The sequence below is a fragment of the Lobosporangium transversale genome (assembly GCF_002105155.1).
Source record: "Lobosporangium transversale strain NRRL 3116 chromosome Unknown BCR41scaffold_14, whole genome shotgun sequence".
Lineage (NCBI taxonomy): Eukaryota > Fungi > Mortierellomycota > Mortierellomycetes > Mortierellales > Mortierellaceae > Lobosporangium > Lobosporangium transversale.
In genome coordinates this window covers 177,727-201,314 of record NW_019028992.1, presented here as the reverse complement: position 1 = coordinate 201,314, position 23,588 = coordinate 177,727, and the positions used below count along the sequence as shown (strand labels likewise).

Sequence of the window (23,588 nt, the reverse complement as noted above, 5' to 3'; positions counted from 1 at the left end):
GTCACCTTTATTACAATGACAATGACAAGGGCACGCGATTTACTTTTTACTTTTTTTACTTTTTTATTTTATAATTATTAATTTTTATCCATTACATGATACAGAAAGACATTTTTAATCGGGGATAAGGGTAATTAGAGAAGTGCCAGGATCCGATGATAGTCTTCCTCAACTGCTAAAAATGTCTCGTGTAGTTTCTCAATTCTTTCCCCTTTGTCAAGTGTTGCTAGAGCCTCAGCATTGTGCTTATATAAACGACCTTTTACTTGTAGGCGGAAGGCCTTGTATTGTCCCTTGTTCCGTTTATCCAAATTCCTCAACAATGCCATCTCATAACAACGCGCTACTTGTTTCTATTAACCAACATTCATCAGATGGTAAAAAAAAGAGAGAGATTCTTAATATGGACCCATTTATTGTAGGAAGTGTCCAGCAGAAAATGAATGGATTTGCAAACCTTTGTCAACTTGTAGGTCTTGGCAACTTCTGCTATCCTATCTGCCTTAATAGGCGCCTGTATATCCTTGAAAACACCTTTTGCAGTCAAATGCTTCATATCGTTCCTGTCTCTCAAATCACTAAAATCATCATTTGGATCTTCAACTATTTTGCCACAATATTAAGTGTCGAAAAAAAAAAAAAAAAAAAAAAAAAGCCTTTAATACATCCTTCATCTGAGAATGTAAACATTCAATGATACACGGATGTATTATTTCTAACCACTGAACGGAAGAAGTCTCACCTGTAATTTCTCTGATCTCTTTTCGACTGCAAAAATCATTATAAAGTGATTGGTAGAGTCTACTTCCATGTCCTTGTTGTTGATATGGTGGTAAAATCAAGAATTGGCTAAAAAAAAAAATTCAGTTTGATAAAGTTTCATGAAATCCTCAGTTTCCGGTTTTTTTTTTTTTTTTTTTTTTTTTTTTTTACATCTGATTTTCAATCTGATGTCTATTATCGTACCTGATCCGCATACGGATTTGATCCGGATAATAAAGATATGGATACATATTACAATAGCCAACAAAGTTATATGATTCCTGTCCGTTCTCTGAAACTTTCTCAAATACTAAACGAATCTCCCATTTCTCATCTGTATCCTCGATAATGGATGCGCCTTCGATGAAGAAAATTGCAAAACATTGTAGCCTTTTGTGGTATTCCAAGAACCTTGGCGTTTCAAAATTGGCCTGGAGAGGGGAAAAAATAAAATCATAATAAGTAGCTGATCTTTTGTCCTCAACAATTTATAGCTTGCTTTTGTCCCACTTCATTGTTTTCCGAAGATAGTTCCTTTTTCTTTTTTTGTTCTTTTTTTTTTTTTTTTTTTGTCCTGTACCTGATAAAACTCGAATACACTGTTTTCTGATCCTTCACGGTCGATAGTATACTCTGCAACCTTAGTACCCATTGGTCTAAACTCTTTATGATCCCGTTGGGCAATTTGTGAGAACAAATCATGATTGTCGATAATGTCTATTGCCAAAGGAAAAGTTAGTTAGTTGGATCTATTTATCATTTTTTAGCCATAAAACATCTTCACTAAACAAATAGTAATAGTAATAATAACAGTAATAACAACAAGAGCATGGGTCTTTAGCTGCCTTGATATTCACCTTTTGGTAAAAAGCCCTTCATGGAGGTATAGATTTTGTCCGCATTTGGTTTCTTTTCCTTATATCCCATACTGAAACATGATGCCAGAGATCCAGATGCAAATTCAACCTGTAATCAATTGATCCAGTGAAGAAAAAAAAAAAAAAAAAAAAAAAAAAAAGCATAGTAATCATAAAGATTAGATGTGAATGATAGCGTCCTGTAAGACATGGTACAACATGAAAGTTTGATCCTCAGGCGCCCTTTACATTGATGAAAAGATCCTTGTATCCAAAAATTTGTTCCTGCTCCCCGAACATCGGATATGTGTAAGCAGGATTGAATTCAATAATGTCTTCGTCTTCCTCCTCATCATTGATGACAGGTATACTTTTCACTAGAAGAGAAACCCAAAATTGATAGTGGTAAAAAAAAAAAAAAGAAAAAAAAAATCTCATGAGGGTTCATTCCTGAGACAAGTGAACAACATTCTATTCTTGTGAAAAAAGGTATAGCCTTCGTATATATCCCCGTATTAAAGTACTCTCTCTTTTTTTATTCTTTTACCAAGACGAATGTTGACTGCCTCTGATGAGTTTGTAACCCATTGTTTAAGAGAGTTCATGATGTCGAGTCAAATTTATGTCCTTGTGGTGCTTATGAGGAAGGGTTTACTTTACAAAAGAAAATGGAGGCGCGTTTTAATTTTTTTTTTTTTTTTTTTTTTTGAATGTAATGTGGCTTGGTTTATTGATACCACACGCGTACAACGCGCGCCTCAGGAGAAAAATGCCAAAGCCTTTGCACTTGTGTACTTGGGACACTTGAACTGCCGGAAAGCGAACTACAGCAACTACAGCAGCTCAAGGTAGTGGGCTCCAATAAGGGTTTTGGATTACTTTCTAGGTTTCTTTTTCAACACGCTTTTTATGTACTTCATCGTCACCTTCCTTCCACAATCTCGTTCAGTAGAGCACATAGCCCGTGGGAACACTTTGCTCGTAATAAATAGAGGTACGACAAAATCACCCGATTATTGTTTAAGGACAATGGCGGAACAGGCAAGTGCCAATCTGCTTTGGATAGTGTGATAGAAGAATGTGGCTCCTTGACTTACTCTAGTGAAAAAAAAGAACGAAAGAAAGAAAAAAGAAAAAAATAGCGTATGTCTCTTATTGTAACAAATAAGCTTTTGTTGATATTGGATCGTCATGTTAAATAGTAGTGAAGGAAGCCCCCTTGTTGCTTTGTAGCCTTGTGCTTTGAGAGTTGGTTGTCAGTTAAACATGTAGATGCATGAATGAAAATGTATTTTATTTCAGTTACACCAGGCGCGTCGTACGCGTTAAAAATAAAAATAAAAAAGCGCGACGGAATTTGTCCCGCCACTTTTCTTAAAATTAGCTTCAAAAGCTGTTGATTATGCAAAAATGTGTTTTTCTAGATTGGCCATCTGCTCCTTGAAGTCAATCTTGACAGAAGCCTCAATCTGCATGTATCGTAAATGCGTTGATGGGGACTAACCGAAGGATTGAAAGAATAACAGGGGCAAGGGAAGAGGACATGAAAGGAACAAACTATTATCCGTATAGTCCGTACTCTCCTTCATGAACGAGTGTCTTCACCCTTTCTAGCATAAAAAAACAGGTGGGCTCTGCATAACACTACAAAAAAAAAAAACCCTAGCCCAATTCAATTGATTCCATAATCTTAGAGATGGCCTTGGCTGTATGGTCCATTCCGTTGAGCACATGGTCCACGGGAAGGCTCTGCTCGCGACATGGTGCGACACGCGCTATTTCAGTCAGGCAGTCTAAAGGTCCATCAATACACTGTTTATATTGTTTACATCCTCAGCTTAGTTCTTTTTTTTTTTTTTTTTTTTTTTTCCTTTTTCTTTTCTTTTCTTTTTCTTTTTCTTTTCGTTTCTCCTTTCTTTATCCTTCAATCCACACTTTACATACGCAGTTCCTTCAACAAGCAAACAGGCACCAACTACTCACCATGTCTGATGTCAAGCACAACTCCATGTCTGAACCTCGTCCTGCTGATGAAGAAGCAGTGAAAGGTAAGTGAATGGGCATTACTCTTTTTTCTGTTCATTCATCTATTTTGAGATTTCATTTTTATTTTTTTTTATTTTTGGTTTTTTATTCTCACTCTTTAACTTATTCTGTTGAACGTTTTTTTATTTTTTTACGTTATTTTTTATATCAGTTTTCAGAAGCATCAAGGACGATGTCTTGAAGGAGATTCACCGTCTTAACCGTGAGGACGCTCGCCATGGCCTTCACGAGATGGACAAGCGTAAGCATAGAGAGACCAATTGATGAGAAAAATATACTTTTTAAAAAAAAGGATTAAAGGATGGAAAGAGGATCAATTGCAATATTTCAACTCTGGAACTCTCCACCAAGGACTGAGGTTTTATTGTGTGTGGGAAACCATCAGGTCCATTTTTTTTTTTTTTTCCTTGCAGACAATGAACTAAAGTCTAAAACGTTTTTTTTTTTTTTTTTTTTTTTTTTTAATAGTCAAGCACATCACTGAGTACACTCCTACTCTTTATGCCACAGAGGATGTTGCTTTTGGCCGGTAAGTGATATGATAATAATGACCCATGACTGTAAAAAAAAAAAAAAAAAAAAAAAGTTGCATGATAATAACCCTCTCATCCCTTCCTATCCCTCGACTTTTTTTTTTTTTTTTTTTTATTATTATTTAAACTGTGAATAGCACCTACTTTGCCAAGATCCATCTCGGTGATGGCAAGTACGTCCATGCTCGGTAAGTTTACATTTTGATTCTGTGTTTATTTTATCCTAGCAATAAGATGGATATGATGACTACGACACGAATGTAGACAACAACTCCATGGCTGAAAAAAGAAAAAAAGAAAGAAGACTTTCTGGTCTGCTTTACTCACAAATATATTCTTTTTTTATATATATATTTATATCAACTCGGTAACAAAAGTGCCCACAAGAATCATAATGGAGAGATCAAGTTCTATTCTCTCTTGACCACCCCAGAGTGCGCTGTTTGGGATGAGGACACTCCTCTTGAGTACTTCATCGACTAAAAAAAGAACCATTCTTTCTCTTTTTGTGAGAAATGAGCATTTGTCGATATGTATATAATCGCCATCTCTTGAATAATATTCTTGAAAGAAAATATAAAGTAAAATAAAATACGTCAACAGAAAGTTGCATCCTTGAATGGCAGTGTCAACTTTTTTTTTTTTTTTTTTTTTTTTTTTTGCTTTGCAAAGTAAATGGACTTCAATTGTTCAATTGTCAATTACAAAAAAAAAATGATAAAATGCCGAAAAAAAAAAAAACATTTTACTCTTGAACACCTCCAATGTCATTTGTGCTGTCAGCACAGCTGATCCGCGCTCAGTTCTCGTCATTTCAGCAGATTCGTCTTCCTCTTTCTCATCACTCTCTTACTTCTTCTTATTGTCATTCGTTGCATTCGTTGCATTCGTTGCATTCGTTGCATTCATCTCACTCTCAAGTGCGTGTACCTGTTGCCTCTCCTGTCTTCCGTACTTTCACCCTTTCGGCTGTACACAATCCACCGCTCTCTGCCACTTGTCCGCATTTGTTTCTTATTAATAAGCAGTCGCTACATCATCCACTTCATCATCATTATCGCCTTTCTTTTGCTCCTTCTTCTTCTTCTTCTTCTTCTTCTTTACTTTCTTCTATCTCTTCCCCTCAAATCCATCACTCTACTTCAAGCGATTGCTCGGCCCCTTTATTATTCATCAGATACTATTCTTCAAAAGGACCTGTCAATCGATTCATCATGTCTAATCAATCTTCCCACGATGTCTTTGAAGCTGCAGCCTCGGGTGATTTGGAGATGATCAAGGGTCTAGGGCGGATCCATCTCGAAGCCAAGAATGACCGTGGTTGGACTCCAGTAGCTATCGTTTCCGTCCTTCATCTTTCCTCCTTCTTCCTTTCTCCCTCTTTCCTCTTTCCTCTTTCATCCTTCCTCCTTCATTCTTCTTTCTCCTTCTATTGACAAAGCTTTTGCCTTTGCCTTTGCCTTTGCCTTTGCGTTTTTCTTTCTAATCAATTGGGTCCTCCATCATTTACAATTACTTGTTTCTGCTACTTTTGAATAAACTTTGGATCAACTGATTTTTTTTTTTTTTTTTTTTTTTTTACAACAGCTCATGTTCGCAGCGCGCTACGGACATGTAAGTGTAGTCGAGTACTTGTTGGCTACAGCCAAGGTGGATGCAGAAACCGAGAACAAGGATGGCAAGACAGCAGCCGAATTGGCCGAGTTCTGGGGATCGACTGATTGTGCCGCAGTGTTTGATCGATTGGCACCCAATAAGAAGAAAGTTCAACACAGTACTGGATCTCCTTTTGCTTCATCCAATACTAACAATAACAACAACAACAATAACAACAACAGTGCCATGGCGGCAGGAGCAGGTCTTGTGTCGTCGACAGGCAACAGCAACAACACAAACACTAATACTGAGAATGGTAGTATGGCAGATTGGTGGAAGAGAAGAACAGTTTTAGAAAATAAGCCGTTGCATTTTACAGGATCTACTCATAACAGGTATATAGATGTCTCAATTGAAATGTTCCTCATGTTGGCATTGAGTTTGACAGAGGCAGTTGAAAAAAAAAAAAAAAAAAAAAAAAAAAAGTCATCTGACAGTTCACGGTATGTTCATCGAATTAGGCTGAGTTTTCTTAGAACAGACAAAGAATATCTTGAAGAATCTGTGAAGGCGCCCTCGACACGATTTTTGATCCTGGCAGATCATGGAGTCATGTTCAAGTCCAGTACAAAACATCTTGCATTTGCACAATACGAGGATGTCCAGCATTTGATTGGATCTGATCCTTTAAATAACCTGCCTGAGGGACTTGTGCTTGTCTTCCTGGGAGCTGATGAGACGAACGCAACATCGGACAACGAAGTTTTGGTTAGGGGTCGTCGTGGCATTGGCTATTGGGCATTGGATATGTCTGCGAAGGGTCCACGAGTTACAGCAGAGTTGAAGGACGCTGTTGAGAAATTCATCAATACATACACTGAAAAACATGGTCACTACATGGCAGAAATGCGACCTGCTGCGTTTGGATTATCGTTTGCAGAGAGTGGGTTGGTAGCTCAGGCCAGAGCTGTGATCGATTGGAATAAGCGGAATCAATTCTGTACAGGCTGTGGGCGGAGGAATCTGTCACTCGATGGTGGTCATAAGCGGACATGTCCGCCAATGATCCAAGAGAACGGCCAAGAAGTACCTTCAGATTGTTTGGCACATAAGGGCATTCAAAACTTTACTTATCCTCGTACAGGTATAAAAAAAAAAATCTATTCAATCCATTTGACGACCAACTACTAGAATCATTATCCTAATTTTTTTTTTTTTTTTTTTTTTTTTTTTTACTTTAGATCCCGTGGTGATTGTATGTGTCATCTCACCGGATGGTGAACGTGTCATGCTTGGTCGCCAAGCTGTGTGGCCCAAGGGTATGTACTCTTGTCTCGCGGGATTTGTGGAGCCAGGGGAGTCTCTTGAAGAGGCTGCGAGACGTGAAGTGAAGGAAGAGTCGGGTATTCGCCTAGGTCATGTCATGTACCACTCATCTCAGCCTTGGCCCTTCCCCAACTCACTTATGATCGGCTGTCATGCTGAGGCCCTGAACGAAGATACAAATGTGACTTTGGAGGATAAGGAGCTGGAGGATGCTAGGTGGTTCACGAGAGCTCAGATCCTTGAAGCCCTCAAGGGCTCGAGGACTGCGGTCTGGGGCAAGCCATCAGAAAATGATAGTCTTCGGCTGCCTCCTGCTACTGGTAGGTTCTTGTTCCGACCAAGTGTTTGAAATGGTTTGTAGTTAAAAAAAAAAGAGAAACTAACCCGGAAGATACTTTTTTTGATCTCAAATGAATACGTTATTAGCCATCGCACACCACATCCTGAAGGCATGGGCTACAGAAGAAGGAGAGATCCCACACTCGAGGATGTAATTTAATTGAACAAAAAATAAAGTTTGAAAAAAGTGATCGGTCTTTGCGAATATCAAAGCTTTCATACCCGGTCCGGTTTTATTTGTCTACTGTTCTCTGTTCGTCCCTCCTTTCTACACACATTCATTCATTCACATTCATTCACATTCATTCATTCGTTCACCTTCATATTCATATTCATTTCGTTCTTTGTTTCTGCCTCTGTCTTTCCTATTTCCTTTCTTCTTGCTTGCGCCTTGCACCCCACAAGACCATCATGCCCAATTCTTTTGACAAACAAACTATCGCTGAAGCAAGACCTTATAAGGCCGTCTTCTTTGACATTGGCGGAGTCGTTGTAGGGTCTCCCTTCAGTGGAATTGCCGAATATGAAAAGGAGCATAACTTGCCTCACAACTATTTGAATATCGCCATGTGAGTAAACAGTTTTATATACGATATATGTATATTTATTCGCATGGGACGTACTTCGGATGTGCTATTATGACGTGTTAATCGTCATTAATAATCGACAACCCTTCATGTACATACATTAGTGCACAGGCTGGGCCCAATGGTGCCTTCCAGAAATTGGAGCGCGGTGAGATTGATCTGTGGTCATTTTATGATGCCTTCTCGGAACAACTTTCCAATCCAGAAAACATTGCTGCATATTCGAAATATGCTCGATTGAGAGGCAAAGGTATTCTATCCCTATCCTTTACTTATTTATTTATTTTGTTGGGATCCTTATATTTTTAATTTTTTTTTTTTTTTTTTTTTTACTTAGAGTTTGATGAAAAGTCGTTCAAAGCTCCTGTTATCAATGGGCGGGAATTGTTTCATCAAATGATGCGCAAGACAGCTGCGGCCGTCCCATCCATGGTCCAAGCCATTGTAGCGCTTCGACAGGTCGGATACAAACTAGCAGCGTTGACGAATAATTTCGACTTTCCATTGGACGAGCGTGGACAACGTGAGCAAGAATTGATCCTAAAAGTCACTGGTCAACCAATTATGGCAACATCAACATCAACGTCAACAGGGACAGAGGCTACAAGAGGATCGATGGTGATGGCACAGGGTCATCTCAAGACACTTTTTGATTACTATATCGAATCCACTGTTTTAGGCCTTCGGAAACCAGATCCAGCGATTTTTAAAAAGGCATGCGAGCTTGTGGGCGTTCAACCTTCAGAAGTAGTTTTTCTCGATGACATTGGTGCTAACCTAAAGTCGGCTGAAAAGTTGGGAATGAAGACTATCCGAGTTGAACTGGGGAAACCAGAAAAGGCTATTGAGACATTGGAGAGCATTCTCGGCATCAAATTACTAGTTGGATCATCTCCAACGTCTGTAGCCAAGCTCTGAATGCTATATTGTATTATTATTATTATTATTATTGTAACCATTGACTTTTATAGTGCTAGACTGCAGAATGAATATACTAGCACAGAGCTATAGATCGCAATATCAGCCATAAGTAGCATTCAGATACTCTAAAAGGGTTCCTCTGTTCTTCTCGCGCTTCTTGTCTTGACTGGATTTAGCAACCTTAAGTTTCAGCTAAATAACGAAACGAATAACAATGATGATGAAATAGAGAAGATTAATCTCGTATAAATGCATATTAAAATACATTTATTTCAGCAGGCCATCTAGTTATATAACAGTGACTGTGTCGATATGCTTGTTTTTGTTACCTTTTGTCCTGTAATAACACTCCGACGGTTATCGTCCGAATCATCGGATGATGAAGAGGGGGATCGACGGCGATGGCGTTTACTCCTAGATTTCTTGGAACGCGATCGAGATCTAGAGCGCGATCGCTTGTGCTTGCGGTGTCTGCGGCCCCTTGAGCGAGAACGATCTAGGTCGTATGAGTAAAGCTGAACCATTAAGCCTCGTGGAAACAATGGCAATAGTAATAGTAATAATAATAATAATAGTAACATATTAGCGTTCAAATTTACTGTCAACTTCTTTACCTTCACTGTCGCTACTACTGGAACTACTGTCGACAGATCGACTCCTACTGCGACGATGGCGATGTGATCTGTCATTCTCCCTGGAACGAGAACGACGATGGCTACTACGATCTCTCGAATCATCCCTACGGTGTTGACGATGGTGGCGACTAGATTCGGATCGGTGACGAGAGCGTGAGCGTGAGCGAGAACCAGACTTTGACCTTGACCTTGACCTTGATCTTGATCTGGAGAGATGATGTTTAGTTCTGTTGCTACTGTCGCTTGTACGGGTAGACTTTCGATCGTCCCTGACATCTCTCCTGTCATTTGAACGCGACCGGTGTCTGCGGGCTGCCAGAGTTTATTTCACATTGGAGGAAAAAAAAGAAGGATAATTTATGGAGATCAAGTTCCAAAGCCGCACAGAATGTTGGTGTCAATTGAGAAATATGATAAAAACATCCTCAGTTCGATTAGATGGACAATCAGCCGTGATAGAAAAGTTGTGTGCGTTGTTTTTTGTCAATTTAGTCAAGTAGTAAGTCCAAGGAGTGCGAGAATGATATCGCCAAGTCAGGTCCATTCCGTTGATGGACAAAGGAATACAGGAAAAAGAAGAAAAAGAAAAAGAAAATATAAAGAGAGGAAGAGGTTAGTTCTGGTGCGTGACCTGACTTTTATAGACTTGGCAATACAATAACGAAGATGAGTAGGATTGACACTGCCAGTGAACTTACAAGGAGACCTGGAGCGAGAATCCTTCCTCTGTCTGGAGGTACTCTTGTGGTGGTCATGATCCCTGTCCCTGTTCCTGTCCCTGTTCCTGTCCCTGTTCCTGTCTCTATCCTTGTCCCCTCCATGGGTACTGTTGCGGCGTACAGATGAAGGAGATTGGCTTCTACCACTGCGTTCCCTGGATTCGCCCATTGAGCTCTCTTTCTATCTCACGCTTTTTTTTTTTTTTTTTTTTTTTTTTTTTAGTTTATATATAGTAAGATTCAAGGTTGCGTGAGAAAAGTGGATACAGAGTACTAGACGGGAATGACGTTTCTTCCTGGCTATTAGAATTGCCTTCAACAAGTCAGGCTCTAAAGCTTGGAGGTTAAAGATAGTGAAGGGGAGAGATGGAAAAGACTAATCTAGGCAGTCAAGCAATCTCTCTCTCTCTTGTTTCTTGTTTTTGTTTATTGATAGCAACAAGAATAAAGACGGCAATGACAATGACGACAGGTTGGTGATTAGCAATGGATGGGATGGAAAGATGGAAGAGGGGAGACCAAAGGAGGAAAAAAAATAAAAAATAAAAAATAAATAAAGACACATGCATAGTCTCCATGTACAGAATACAAGACAGAAATCAAGGGCGTCAGTCAGACCCCTTTTCTCTTGTATCTGCGCACACGTACAGTTTACTTTCCATTTATTACCTTCTCTTATTCCATTCCCATTCTCATTCTCATTCTCATTCTCATTCTCATTCTCATTCTCATTCTCATTCTCATTCTCATTCTCATTCTCATTCTCATTCTCTCTTTCTCATTCTCATTCTCTCTTTCTCTTTCTCTTGTTTAATTATCTTTATTACTTTGCCATGAGCACTCCCGCCACTCAGACCCCTATTAAATCTCCAAAGTTGAGACGTATCGCCTTACTAGGTTCACGAGCAGTTGGTACGTTTTTTTTTTTTCTTATCTTTCTAATAGGCTCGCTCCGGTCACGGGAAATATCAATTGCATCGGCAACATTGGAGCTGGAAAGGACGATAGAAAGCAACAATGGAAAATAGGGCGCTCTTCTCTTGAATATCCAACCTAAAAAAAAAAAAAAGATTGTCATATTATTAGCAGTGAATAGGTTATTCACTCTCGACATGAAGCATGGAAAATATCGTATAAGCTCTTGAGGACAACCCGTCTCTCCCTCTTTCTCTCATACACTCGGTCACCGGATATCAGAGGCAATTAGCACACCACGAATCAAATGGAACATTGTAGCATTTTGTAGTTATGGTCTGGTAAGACCACTCTGTTCTGCTACACCTCACGAAAATGTTCTAGTTGAAGGAGATTGAGACATCGAGTCCTTTTGTATGGTTTAAGCAGCAACGGGTACTGAGGATGAAGACACCGTACGCTATTCGTATGTCATAACAGGATCATCCACATTTGCAACAACACAACAACGCCGATCTATGTGATCTTCTTGTTTTCTTATTGACTGTTGATCCTTCCATGCATGACTACTGAGACTTAACTTATGTTTATTTGTTTATTGAAATGGATTCTTTGTGTTCATTACTATCTTTCAAAAATGGCGTAGGCAAATCATCCATGACAATCCAGTTCGTAGAGAACGTGTTTGTGGATTCTTACTACCCTACAATTGAAAATACATTCACCAAAACTATTAGTCATCAAGGTCAAGAATATACTGCAGAGATTATTGATACTGCAGGACAGGCAAGTTAAGAATCGTCAAGAAAAAAATTTTTTTTTTTTTTTTTTTTTTTTTTTTTTCTATTTCTATCTTTCCATATGTATACCAACAAGCATGACCTTGTTTTACTTATCGTAACGATTCGCCTTTTTTTTTTTTTTTTTTTTTTTTTTTGCTTTCCTGCGACTCTGCCCTGGATTAAATGATATTCTGCTGAAAAATTCAAATAGGATGAGTTCTCTATTTTCAATGGCAAACACGCACTCGATATTCATGGATACATTCTTGTGTACTCTGTCACGAACAAACTCAGTTTTGACATGATCAAGATCATTCGTGATAAAATTTTGAACTACACTGGTACTGATTGGGTTCCCATTGTCATTGTTGGTAACAAGAGCGATTTGCATGGTCAACGACAGATCTCGACCGAGGAAGGTGAAGAACTTGCTGCGCTCTGGAACTGTCAGTCTTGCGAGTCATCAGCCAAACACAACGAAAATATTGGTAAGTCAAAGGACCCTGAATTTAGTATTTATCATTTTGATGGGTTTCCTATCTGGAATTCAAAGGTTATCCTGATTTAGCGCCGATTATTTAATGTGTCCAGCAGATTTGGAAGAACAATCCTACTTATTAACATCGTCCCTATATTCATAGGTCGAGTCTTTGAGCTCATGATTGGTGAAATTGAAAAGTCGACCAATGTACCTGAGGAACCTAAGAAAGAATGTATCATCCTCTAAAGCATCTTGAATTTACATGATAAAGGCAAACTTTTTTTTTTTTTTTTTTTTTTTCTGCAATCCATAGTTCCATAGTTCCATAGTTCACACAGCCACAACATGTGACGGCTTTATCAAATACTCGTAAACATTAAAAAAAAAAAAAAAAAAAAAAAAAGACTTGTCAGTTCATTCAGCAGCTGTTTCGAGTTTCTCCGTTTAATTGTCTTTCTCCTGGACTCCCTTCAACTTGACACCCTATCCCGCAATGTTCTCAGGGGCATCGGATGCATTTGACGTCTTTGACGACTCACAAACTGAGGACTTCTCCAACTATACCATCACAGATACAGTACGGCCGTCATTACGAAAGAGAAAGGACCATGCCGATGAGAGTAATAACAAGCAAAAGAAACATGCCCTTTCGACGGGCTCAGTCTTGACAAAAGAGGACGCGGACAGAGATATGGCTGACTTGACCGATCCTGATGGTGAAAATGTTCCCACAGAAAAGAAGACTCGTACAGTCCATCAGCCATTGCCTACAGTCACGGATAGCTTTGAGCAGGACTTGGAGCGCGAAGTTGCCTCTGCTGCTGGACTGATGCCTTCAGCAGAAGGTGCAAACGTCGTTTTATCCCATCAGGTAAAGACTTTTTTATTTTTATTTTTTATTTTTTTATTTTTTTTTGATACTATTCAATCCTTCGTTTGCTATATATCAGAGATAAAATGGAATTCATTGATTTCTCTCTCTAAAAAAAAAAAAAAAAAAGGTTCGCCATCAAGTAGCTTTACCACCAAACTGGAATTACGTTCCCATCTCACAACACATACCAGAGAACCCTCCTGTTAGATCATATCCTTTCACTCTCGACCCATTTCAGAAGCTCGCTACCTATTCGATTGAACGGGGCGAGTCTGTATTAGTCTCTGCTCACACCTCGGCTGGTAAAACAGTCGTGGCTGAATTTGCAATTGCCACCAGTTTAAGAGGCAAGCAGCGCGTCATCTACACAAGTCCAATTAAAGCGCTTAGTAACCAAAAATACCGAGAGTTATTAGAAGAGTTTGGTGACGTTGGGTTGATGACTGGAGATGTAACCATCAACCCCAGTGCTTCATGCTTGGTCATGACAACAGAGATTTTGCGATCGATGCTTTACCGTGGCTCTGAAGTCATGCGTGAAGTAGCATGGGTTATTTTCGATGAAATTCATTACATGAGAGACAAGGGTATGTTTTTTTTTTTTTTTTTTTTTTTTTCTTTTTCTTTTTCTTTTTTTTTTTCTTTTTCTTTTTCTTTTTTTTTTTCTTTTTCTTTTTCTTTTTTTTTTTTCTTTTTCTTTTTCTTTTTTTGTTTTCATTCTTGCGATTGTGATTAATGTGATCAAAAATGGATCAATACCACAGATCTGTTGTTGCTAACGCTTTTACTTTTTATTTTATTTTGTTTATTTATTTTTGTGGCCTGGATTTAATATGATATCTACGATCTTTTATAGAGCGTGGTGTTGTATGGGAAGAAACCATCATTCTGTTGCCGCCAAAGTGTCACTATGTCTTTTTATCCGCTACTATCCCTAATGCCATGGAATTTGCAGAGTGGATCTGCAATAACAAGGAGCAACCTTGTCACGTCGTCTACACTGATTTCCGTCCTACACCGCTTCAGCATTATCTGTTTCCTCAAGGAGGCGAGGGTATCCATTTGGTCGTGGATGAAAAGGGTAACTTTAGGGAAGACAATTTTCAGAAGGCGTTGGGTGCCCTGACTGATTCTCAAGGATTACAGGCGGATGATATTAGGGGTCGAGGCGGGAAGAAGGATGCTAGAAAAGTAGGCAAGAAAGGCGCTAGTAAAGGTAAATTTATCCCTATTTTTGTTTTCGTTTTCGTTTTCGTTTTCGTTTTTATTTATTTATTTATTCATTCTCATACATGAAAACATGCAACATTCGCTCTTCCTCTTTTACTTTTTTCCGTGCTAATGGCTGCTGTTGTTACCGTATAATGTAGACGGTCCTTCAGATATTTACAAAATCATCAAAATGATTTTGGTCAAGAATTACCATCCTGTCATTGTCTTCAGTTTCAGTAAGAGGGAGTGTGAGGCATTAGCAATGCAGATGAGTAAGCTGGACTTTAATGATGACAAGGAAAGTGAAATGGTCAACCAGGTGTTCACAAACGCCATCAGCTCATTGTCAGAGGATGATCGCTCTTTGCCCCAGATTGAGCATATTCTCCCTTTGCTTCGTCGTGGTATTGGTATCCATCATGCTGGTCTTTTGCCAATCTTGAAAGAGGTGATCGAGATTCTGTTTCAGGAAGGTCTTGTCAAGGTATTGTTTGCCACAGAGACGTTCTCCATTGGTTTGAATATGCCAGCCAAGACTGTTGTATTCACGAGTGTGCGAAAATGGGATGGCAAGGAGCAACGTTGGGTCTCTGGGGGAGAATACATCCAGATGTCTGGTCGTGCTGGTCGTCGTGGTCTGGATGAACGTGGTATCGTCATTATGATGCTGGACGAGAAGATGGAGCCCGCTGTGGCCAAGGGAATGGTCAAAGGAACAACAGACCCGCTGAACTCTGCCTTCCACCTATCATACAATATGATTCTCAATTTGACACGTGTCGAAGGAATTAGTCCGGAATATATGTTGGAGCGATGCTTTTATCAATTTCAGAACAATGCCAACATCCCACAGCTTGAGAGAGAGTTGACGACACTAGAGAGTACTAGAGATGGTATGGTTTTCGAGAATGAGGCTTTGCTTGCTACCTACAATGATATTCGCCAGCAACTTGCATCGCTCAAGAAAGATGTATTGGATGTTGTCAACCACCCCACACATGCGCTTCCTTACATGCAGCCCGGACGCGTTGTCAAAGTCCGCTACGAAGACCAGGATTTCGGCTGGGGAATTGTTTCAGGATACACAAAGAAAATGCCCTCGGTTGCTCGCGGGGCTTCTGCATCAGCGAATCTTGAGCCTACTTTTATTTTGGACGTTTTGCTGTACTGTGCACCCAAGACGACCATCATTCCTGGATTGGACGGTCTCGCAACAGGAGTTAAGGCTTGTCCACCCGGTGAGAAGGGTGAATTAATGGTTGTGCCTATTCTGTTATCGTGTCTGGAGGCCATTGCAACGCCTCGTATCTTTTTGCTCAAGGATCTGAGATCCAGTGATGCTCGGCATACAATCCATAAAAGCTTGCTTGAACTGCAGAGGCGTTTTCCTGATGGAATCCCCCTATTGGATCCTATTGAGAATATGAACATCAAGGATGAGGCATTCAAGAAGGTGATTCGTAAGATCGAGGTCTTGGAGGCAGCTATGGCTGCGCATCCATTAGTACAGACTATGGCAAAGGATGTTCTTTTGGATACATACAAGCGTTACCTAGAGAAAGTGGAGACAAACAACAAGATCAAATCCATTAAGAAACAAATTACGGAGGCTAATTCGATTGCACAGTTGGATGAGCTCAAGTGCCGAAAGCGTGTGCTGCGCCGTTTGGGATACACCTCGAGTTCGGATGTGATTGAGATGAAGGGTCGTGTGGCATGCGAGATTACATCAGGTGATGAGTTGCTATTGACGGAGATGATTTTCAATGGTGCATTTAATGATCTGACGGTGGAACAGACTGCTGCGTTGTTGAGCTGTTTTGTCTTCCAGGAGAAGGCAGAGGGCAATGCTTCGATGAGAGAAGAGTTGGCAGCACCGTTGAGGTTGATGCAGGAAGCAGCACGTAAGATTGCCAAGGTATCGCAAAGTTGTAAGCTGTCATTGGACGAAGAAGAATATGTCCAATCTTTCCGCGCAGAGTTGATGGATGTTGTCTATGCATGGGCTAACGTAAGTAGCACGCTATCTCTTATCTCTCAGTTTGAAGTTGAAACAACAATGGATCCGAGTTCCTGGGACCTTTTTTTTTTTTTTTTTTTTTTTTTTAATGATATTTTGAGTCACGATAAGGCCATTATCATTTGCTGATACTAAATCTTTTTTTATTTTTATTTTTATTTTTATTTTGTCGATCAGGGAGCTAAATTCTCACAGATCTGCAAGATGACAGATGTATTTGAGGGTTCAATCATCCGTGCGTTTAGACGTCTGGAAGAGTTGCTTCGACAAATGTCCTCTGCAGCAAAGAGTATTGGAAATACTGAGCTGGAGAGTAAATTTGCAGCAGGCATTGTTTGCATCAAGCGCGATATTATCTTTGCCAATTCCTTGTATCTTTAAAACACCTTTCTCTGTAACGCATTGCTCTTTTTCTTTCACTAAAATAAATAAATAAATAAAAATCCTCCTCTCTCTAATCGGATGGTATATATCGATATCCATTGAGATAGGGATTTGTTGAGCATCATTAAGGACGGAAGAACCAAATCAGGTAACACACAAATAAATACTGCGGCAGAAGAAAGAAGAAATGAATGGAACAGCCCATGTAAACATTACATGGCTCTGTCCAAATGGATTCTCTTTCTACGTACGCGAAGGCAGGCACTGTATTGTGAACTAACTGGGGTGCTCCAATGTCCTAATGTTTAGAGCCGTGAGACAACTTGATTCAGTCTTGCAGTGCACCCCAAATTAAATAAAACCCAGGGCTGATTATCCCACGCAGCTTTCCTCTTTTTCTTTCTTTTTCTCCTCATCTTTCCTCTTCAACTCCTTCGTATTCCCACGCATAAAACATTATAAGTATTTAAATCATGGTTGTCAAGATTGGTATCAACGGGTAAGAAACACTCCTGTAAAAGAAAAGAATCATTCTGACTTCGCCCAATCAAGGAGAGTTTTTTTTTTTTTGTGTAGAAGGGTTCCTTATTCAAGTTTAAACACTGTAGTCCTGCTATAGACTTCATTACTTTCACTCACTCCGTTCGATTTTCCAAAAAAAAAAAAAAAAAAAAAAAAAAAAAAAAAAAAGAGGGAAAGAAACAAAGGGCCTTTTATGATTGTCTATATTGACTAATAGTTTCCCATGTAATTTCAAACTTGACTGTTTAGATTCGGACGTATTGGTCGTCTTGTCCTCCGTGCTGCTCTTCAGAACAAGCAGGTCGAGGTTGTCGCTGTCAATGATCCCTTCATCGATGCCGACTACATGGTAAGTTGACCATTCTAAAGAATAGTAAGAATAAAAAAAAATTAGAAAAAAAAAAAAAATAGATGAAAAGTATTGCACACGAGCAATTGTCCTCTTAATGTCTGCCTACATTCAAGGAAGGAGTATGGAGGGATAAGATGATAAGAATGAGGATGGGGAAGGATGAGACGTAGTCTCCGTGTATTCACAAACACGTCATTATGTCCAACCTTTTTTGTTATTGACATCATTTACTCATTTATTCATCATACCATAACCGTATGTCTCGGATAGGTCTATATGTTTAAGTATGACTCGACCCATGGTCGCTACAAGGGCCATGTCGAAGCAAAGGACGGCCACTTGATCGTTGACGGCCACAAGATTGCTGTTCACGGATTGTAAGTCTTCGTTCGATTACAATTGATCGTATCGTAAAAAAAAAAAGAAGGATCTTTTGATTAGACCGATGTTTGATAGTCTAAAATTGGTAAATGAATGATGGATTGGTTGACTGACGTATTTTTTCCTCTTTGTATGAAACAAAAAAAAAAAAAAAAAAAAAAAATCAGTAAGAATCCAGAGGAAATTCCATGGGGTTCTGACGGTGCTGATTACGTTGTCGAGTCCACCGGCGTGTTCACCACGACCGAAAAGGCTTCTGCCCATTTGAAGGGTGGTGCTAAGAAGGTCATCATTTCTGCTCCCTCGGCTGATGCTCCAATGTTTGTCTGTGGAGTCAACTTGGATGCTTATAAGCCAGAGTACAAGGTTGTCTCGAATGCTTCCTGCACAACCAACTGCTTGGCTCCTTTGGCCAAGGTCATTCATGACAACTTTGGTATCACTGAGGCCTTGATGACCACTGTCCACGCCACGACTGCTACCCAGAAGACTGTGGATGGCCCTTCTAACAAGGACTGGCGTGGTGGTCGTGGTGCTGGTGCCAACATCATCCCTTCCTCTACTGGAGCTGCTAAGGCCGTTGGCAAGGTCATTCCTGACCTCAATGGCAAGTTGACCGGTATGGCTTTCCGTGTCCCTACTTCCGATGTCTCGGTTGTTGACTTGACTGCTCGCTTGTCCAAGCCTGCGTCTTATAATGACATCAAGGCTGCCATCAAGAAGGCTGCTGAGGGTGACATGAAGGGCATCTTGGCCTACACTGAGGACCATGTTGTCTCGACCGACTTTGTTGGCGACACACATTCTAGTGTCTTTGATGCTGGAGCTGGCATTGCCTTGAACGACACCTTTGTCAAGCTTGTGGCCTGGTACGATAACGAGTATGGATACAGCAACCGTTGCATCGACCTTATCTTGTACATGGCCTCCAAGGACAACTAAAGCATTAAAATGTACATCCTCATACACGCACACACGTACACACATCTTTTTTTTTTTCTGATGTTTCCAATTCCATCTTGTATATTCGAAATAGGCAATGATGCTTGTTTGTGTAAATATGAAATAAAATAAAATACGACAAATATAAAAAAAGTATATGTTCTTTAAGTCAGGTGATTTCTCCACACGAAATATTTTACACTACGATTTTTTCAATAAAGGCGGCGATCTCCATGAAGAGCGAGCACTACATTGCCATAATTTGTCTGTATCTACTAAGATTGTCCTCTAATTTGATAAAATGATACTTTTTTTTTTCTTTAATCTGATTATACAACAGTTGGAGAGAAGTTAAATAGAATAAAAATATCTATACAGTTGTTGACTATTATTAAGAAGATGTTTAACCAAAAAAGAAAGAAAAATGGAGATGAAATGCTAAAAATGCAAAAAAAAAAGAACCAATTTTGATATACAACCATTACAGTTCCCTTTTCTAAATCAAAGAGACGGCAATGTCACCACTTCTGTTCTTCACCATGATCAAACCAGCGCCATGACCAATTGTGCCAATCAATTCTTTTACCACTGACTCCTTCTCCTTGTCTCTCTTCTTCTTACGATCCTCCTCTGAGTTAGTTGTAACAGTCGATTTTGTTTCAATGGTGGATTCATAGATCGAGTTGGTGTACGAGTTGACTCCAGAGGGTATTATGGTCGATCCAGGAACAGAACTGCTGTTGACATTAGAATATTGGTCAAAAGGGTGCTTTTGATGATTAAGATCGTTACTGTATAGGATATGACGAGGATCATCACGATCCCAACCTACACTTCCTTGAGATGATGTCCTGGATGATTTTGCGACGCTTTGGTGTAAAGAAGAGATGGATGAGGATGATGAGGATGAGGATAATGAAGATAGTCCAGTACCAGCACCCGAAGGTGGAAAATTCAATTGACTGGACAGCCTTAATCCGGATGTTTTGCAACCACTAGGGGAAGGTAAACTAAGCGTGGCACCCTCAAGTTTTTTGAATTCTGGCTCATCAATTATGATCCTGCCATAAAGTGTCCTAGTTTCGACTCTGCCTTGATAATTGCCTGAGAGCCTGATCCGAGCAGGGCCTCCAAAGTTGATAAAGTTGCCTAAAAGTCTCTGGTGTGGGCTTGCAAGCAGGACCTTCACGTCCAAGGGTTGACATTGAGTCTTGGCTTCGACTGCGAATTGACCAAAGAGATCTGTACCATCAACAGAGAGGATGACGGGGTGGTGCAAAGTGGAGCAAACGACTTTTGGGTGTGGTTGAGATTCATCAGTGTTGAGAAGATGGACCTCAGATATAATCTTGCCAGATTTAGCATTGGCGAGTAATCGCGCGACTGAGTATTTGCCACATATACTGCCAGCGATCGTGCTCTTGATAATAGCCGATTCTCCGTAGAAGCTCTATTGTTGAATAAAAAAAAAAAAAAAAAAAAAAAAAAGCATTCTTAATGCCATTCTTTACGTGTATCTTTTTTCATTAAAATAAAAAAATATGACAATTACAAAAAGGAAGAGGGCTTACTTCGAGAGTGATATCACCACGGCAATTCTGGATGGCCAGAGTCCGGATGAAAGTATGAGAGATGTTTCCGATAGACAGTTCGATATTAGATCCATGGATTGTAAAGGACTCTAGACTTTCGAGATGTCGAGGGATAGTGATGAAGACCTGGAAGGTCACAGCGCTTTTTAATTTGTCCTCTAAAGGTGTATGGATTGTGTATGTGTAGTGATCTCCAATTTGGATGGGCTCCAATGCAGCACCATTGGTGAGGATTGACTCCTTGGCCTGAACACTGGTCTTGATATGAATCATGTCCTCATTCCCACTCAGGATCGTGATTTCACCCTAAAAAAAAAAAAAAAAAAAAAAAAAAAAATGGATAGAACAAATATATTCATTCATAAAATTGTTAATTATAAAAAAAAATAAAAAAAAAATCTTGTGCTTTTGTGCTCACAAATGGGAGAAGCAGTCCGTTGATTTTGATGGAAAAAGGGCTCAACCAAAGAAGAAAAAAAGAAAGAAAATAAAATCGGCTTTTTTTTCCTTCTTCTGCCTAGACTGGATCTTCCTTTGTCCGCTTACATGTGTGTAGATGCCTTATACTGATGTGACACTTTGACTCCGATCCTTCATTCTCAAGTTCAAATCAAACATAAAAAGAAATAATGAAGAAATAAAAAGAAAGAAAAAAATTGCCTTGATGGTGTAACCAAAAGCAAAAAGGGAAAAATGCAAGGTGTAAAACGTTAAAATAAAATAAATAAAGTAAATAAATGCATCGCCATTCTTAGTGGTCCAGATTATTCCCAGGAATAGGTGTCATTAAAAAAAGAACCCCACATGAAATAAAACAAAATGAAAACAATAATAACAATAACAATAACAATAGCAACAACAGACATATCGAGGGCAAGAATAGAGGAGGGCCAATATAAAAGTGTGGATTCCTTTTTCTTTTTAATCCTTCTGATCCCAGACAAAGGCCAAGAGTAAGGAGGATAGATGAAGGGGAGAAGAACATACCTTGGCAAGTCCAACAATGATGAGAGAAATATTGGAGCAGAGCTCTGCACTAATCTGTACATCTTCGTTGTCATAGCGAGCGGGCAGGAGTGGTTTGTTGAAGAACCCCATAATGTATGATTTTGTGCGTGGGTGTGTAGTTCACTGCGATGCTTTAATACGGTTGATGCAGCGGAAGTGGGATTGATTGATGATGTACTGTTTCTGCAAGGGGATAAAGACGTGAGTGGGGCAGAATAGGGGGTTGTTTTTGCTGGTCTGCAAAAAAAAAGGAATGAATGTGCTAATTGTCAAATTTTGGGAGATCGGATGGTCAAGAGCATGTGTTTGCGTGCTTGTGTATAGGGATTAGCAGAGTAATAAAGGATATTAAGAGTATCGGACGACTGGATGGATGAGGACGAGGGTGAGGGTGAGGGTGAGAAGAGTAGAGAGAGAGAGATGTTTGATGGTCGTTAATGGATGTAAAGGAGGATAGGCCAGACAAAGTAAAGAAAAAAGGAGAAACAGATCAAAAGAAAGAGAGGAATGTTGGCCAACAGAAAAGGAGGATCTGAATATGTACAAAGTATTAAAAGAAGTGGAGGTTGAATTTGAAATTTAAATTAAAATGAGTCGTCTGCTGTGGGGACGACTTAGATTCATCAACTCTGTATTAATTTGGGTGTAGTAAAACAACTCCACTTCCCGTAACTCTCCATTCTTCATTCATATCGGACTACGCGAAACAATACTATATATATATGTTTTATATTGCTAGACCGCTAGACCGCTAGACAAAAACAAAAACATGCCATTGTGTCATCATGTATGTTTACAAATTCATGATCAAGGTCAACTTTAAGCAATAGCTTCGACCAGGCTAGAACTCATTTCTTTTATTCCTTTTTTGTCTGAGGTCAGGCCACTCTTTGCGATTGAATTCAAAAAAAAAAAAAAAAAAAAAAAAAACGAGCCCAAGAGTAGTAGAATAAATGATGACGGCCAAAACGGCGTAAAAAAAAAGATTGTGGCTATATGACCACGAGGCGAATGAGAGAAAATAGCCTAGAAAGGACAAAAAAAAAAAAATATATAGAAAAAGTATATGTCTGTCTGGATAGAATAGAGTGGGGTAGAAAAAGAGCGCCATCTTGGAAGAAAGAGCTACTTGTCCTGATCAGGAAACGATATCAACTAGCCCAGCAACAAGAGCAAACGTTAAAACCGGCTGATCTATCATCATGGCTTCTATTTGTTCTCAACCGTCTTTAAAGATGCACTTCATGGTGTTATACAACCACTTTCAAAGCACAACTTGGTTTGGCTCTCATGAATTTTATTTTGCTGTAGGACAGCTTATCATTCAAGTAACCAAACGTTGTTCCTGTTGCTCTGCATGTCTGTGTATCTGTGTTAATGAGCGAAAGAAAAAAAGAAAGCTCCCGTCGGACATCAATTATCAACTCTACAACCGTACTGGGGGCGTGGATAAATCAATTCTTCAAAAGCAACACGCAACATCCAAATGCGTCCATTCATTAGCATCATGGCGTACATTTAATACAAATTATTATTATATCAAATTAATGAAAAATAGTACATTCCGATCAGCTGCCGCTGAACCTCTCATGTTCATCTCATGAGGTGCATATTTGTGCTATTTGTGCGTCGCTTGTGTGTATGTGGCGATGCAAAGTTGCGTTTCGTATGGGGATTAAAAGGCTTCCAGGATATTTATTCAACCGACAGGAGCCTTGCTTCCTTTGTTCATTACAACGAATGTTACGACAGTCGAGGAGGAGGACTGATCAATCGATGTCATGTCATATCTCTTTTCCGGC

At 39.5% G+C, this 23,588-nt stretch overlaps 10 protein-coding genes across 10 annotated transcripts; 7 read left to right on the top strand and 3 right to left on the bottom strand.

Annotated features, from left to right (window-relative positions):
- Positions 1-86: 86 nt before the first annotated feature.
- Positions 87-2,284, bottom strand: BCR41DRAFT_335257 (acyl-CoA N-acyltransferase). The gene is made up of 8 exons (XM_022021975.1): positions 2,167-2,284; positions 1,869-1,996; positions 1,620-1,728; positions 1,343-1,479; positions 967-1,193; positions 743-849; positions 458-603; positions 87-353 (listed from the first exon to the last, which is right to left on the bottom strand). The coding sequence occupies exons 1-8, from the start codon at positions 2,222-2,224 to the stop codon at positions 135-137; spliced, it is 1,131 nt and encodes a 376-aa protein (XP_021882291.1). The 5' UTR covers positions 2,225-2,284; the 3' UTR covers positions 87-134.
- Positions 2,285-3,603: 1,319 nt separating this feature from the next.
- BCR41DRAFT_385764 (hypothetical protein) lies at positions 3,604-4,681 on the top strand (the record flags this gene model as incomplete). Its single annotated transcript, XM_022027712.1, has 5 exons — positions 3,604-3,667; positions 3,817-3,906; positions 4,134-4,194; positions 4,336-4,386; positions 4,576-4,681. The coding sequence occupies 5 exons, from the start codon at positions 3,604-3,606 to the stop codon at positions 4,679-4,681; spliced, it is 372 nt and encodes a 123-aa protein (XP_021882290.1).
- Positions 4,682-4,963: 282 nt separating this feature from the next.
- Positions 4,964-5,750, top strand: BCR41DRAFT_351575 (hypothetical protein). The gene has a single exon (XM_022023817.1). The coding sequence runs from the start codon at positions 5,413-5,415 to the stop codon at positions 5,632-5,634; it is 222 nt and encodes a 73-aa protein (XP_021882289.1). The 5' UTR covers positions 4,964-5,412; the 3' UTR covers positions 5,635-5,750.
- Positions 5,354-7,684, top strand: BCR41DRAFT_38915 (NUDIX hydrolase domain-like protein). The gene is made up of 5 exons (XM_022028093.1): positions 5,354-5,692; positions 5,786-6,189; positions 6,316-6,938; positions 7,036-7,440; positions 7,547-7,684. The coding sequence occupies exons 2-5, from the start codon at positions 5,789-5,791 to the stop codon at positions 7,612-7,614; spliced, it is 1,497 nt and encodes a 498-aa protein (XP_021882288.1). The 5' UTR covers positions 5,354-5,692; positions 5,786-5,788; the 3' UTR covers positions 7,615-7,684.
- A 186-nt stretch (positions 7,685-7,870) lies between these two features.
- On the top strand, positions 7,871-8,964 carry BCR41DRAFT_303939 (HAD-like domain-containing protein; the record flags this gene model as incomplete). Its single annotated transcript, XM_022020739.1, has 3 exons — positions 7,871-8,028; positions 8,151-8,296; positions 8,384-8,964. The coding sequence occupies 3 exons, from the start codon at positions 7,871-7,873 to the stop codon at positions 8,962-8,964; spliced, it is 885 nt and encodes a 294-aa protein (XP_021882287.1).
- Positions 8,952-10,726, bottom strand: BCR41DRAFT_351572 (hypothetical protein). Its single transcript, XM_022023816.1, has 5 exons — positions 10,635-10,726; positions 10,301-10,512; positions 9,582-9,914; positions 9,297-9,463; positions 8,952-9,159 (listed from the first exon to the last, which is right to left on the bottom strand). Exons 2-5 carry the CDS (start codon positions 10,488-10,490, stop codon positions 9,067-9,069), a joined length of 783 nt encoding a protein of 260 aa, XP_021882286.1. The 5' UTR covers positions 10,491-10,512; positions 10,635-10,726; the 3' UTR covers positions 8,952-9,066.
- A 244-nt stretch (positions 10,727-10,970) lies between these two features.
- Positions 10,971-12,776, top strand: BCR41DRAFT_351569 (ras-2). Its single transcript, XM_022023815.1, has 4 exons — positions 10,971-11,233; positions 11,883-12,022; positions 12,230-12,506; positions 12,660-12,776. Exons 1-4 carry the CDS (start codon positions 11,155-11,157, stop codon positions 12,743-12,745), a joined length of 582 nt encoding a protein of 193 aa, XP_021882285.1. The 5' UTR covers positions 10,971-11,154; the 3' UTR covers positions 12,746-12,776.
- Positions 12,777-13,190: 414 nt separating this feature from the next.
- On the top strand, positions 13,191-16,986 carry BCR41DRAFT_304073 (antiviral helicase; the record flags this gene model as incomplete). The annotated part of the gene is made up of 5 exons (XM_022020746.1): positions 13,191-13,370; positions 13,501-13,960; positions 14,230-14,583; positions 14,744-16,596; positions 16,783-16,986. 5 exons carry the CDS (start codon positions 13,191-13,193, stop codon positions 16,984-16,986), a joined length of 3,051 nt encoding a protein of 1,016 aa, XP_021882284.1.
- Positions 16,987-17,453: 467 nt separating this feature from the next.
- BCR41DRAFT_351566 (glyceraldehyde 3-phosphate dehydrogenase) lies at positions 17,454-19,330 on the top strand. The gene is made up of 4 exons (XM_022023814.1): positions 17,454-17,488; positions 17,761-17,860; positions 18,134-18,240; positions 18,412-19,330. The coding sequence occupies exons 1-4, from the start codon at positions 17,463-17,465 to the stop codon at positions 19,184-19,186; spliced, it is 1,008 nt and encodes a 335-aa protein (XP_021882283.1). The 5' UTR covers positions 17,454-17,462; the 3' UTR covers positions 19,187-19,330.
- Positions 19,331-19,556: 226 nt separating this feature from the next.
- On the bottom strand, positions 19,557-21,876 carry BCR41DRAFT_385758 (hypothetical protein; the record flags this gene model as incomplete). The annotated part of the gene is made up of 3 exons (XM_022027711.1): positions 19,557-20,636; positions 20,758-21,084; positions 21,766-21,876. 3 exons carry the CDS (start codon positions 21,874-21,876, stop codon positions 19,683-19,685), a joined length of 1,392 nt encoding a protein of 463 aa, XP_021882282.1. The 3' UTR covers positions 19,557-19,682.
- Positions 21,877-23,588: the final 1,712 nt, after the last annotated feature.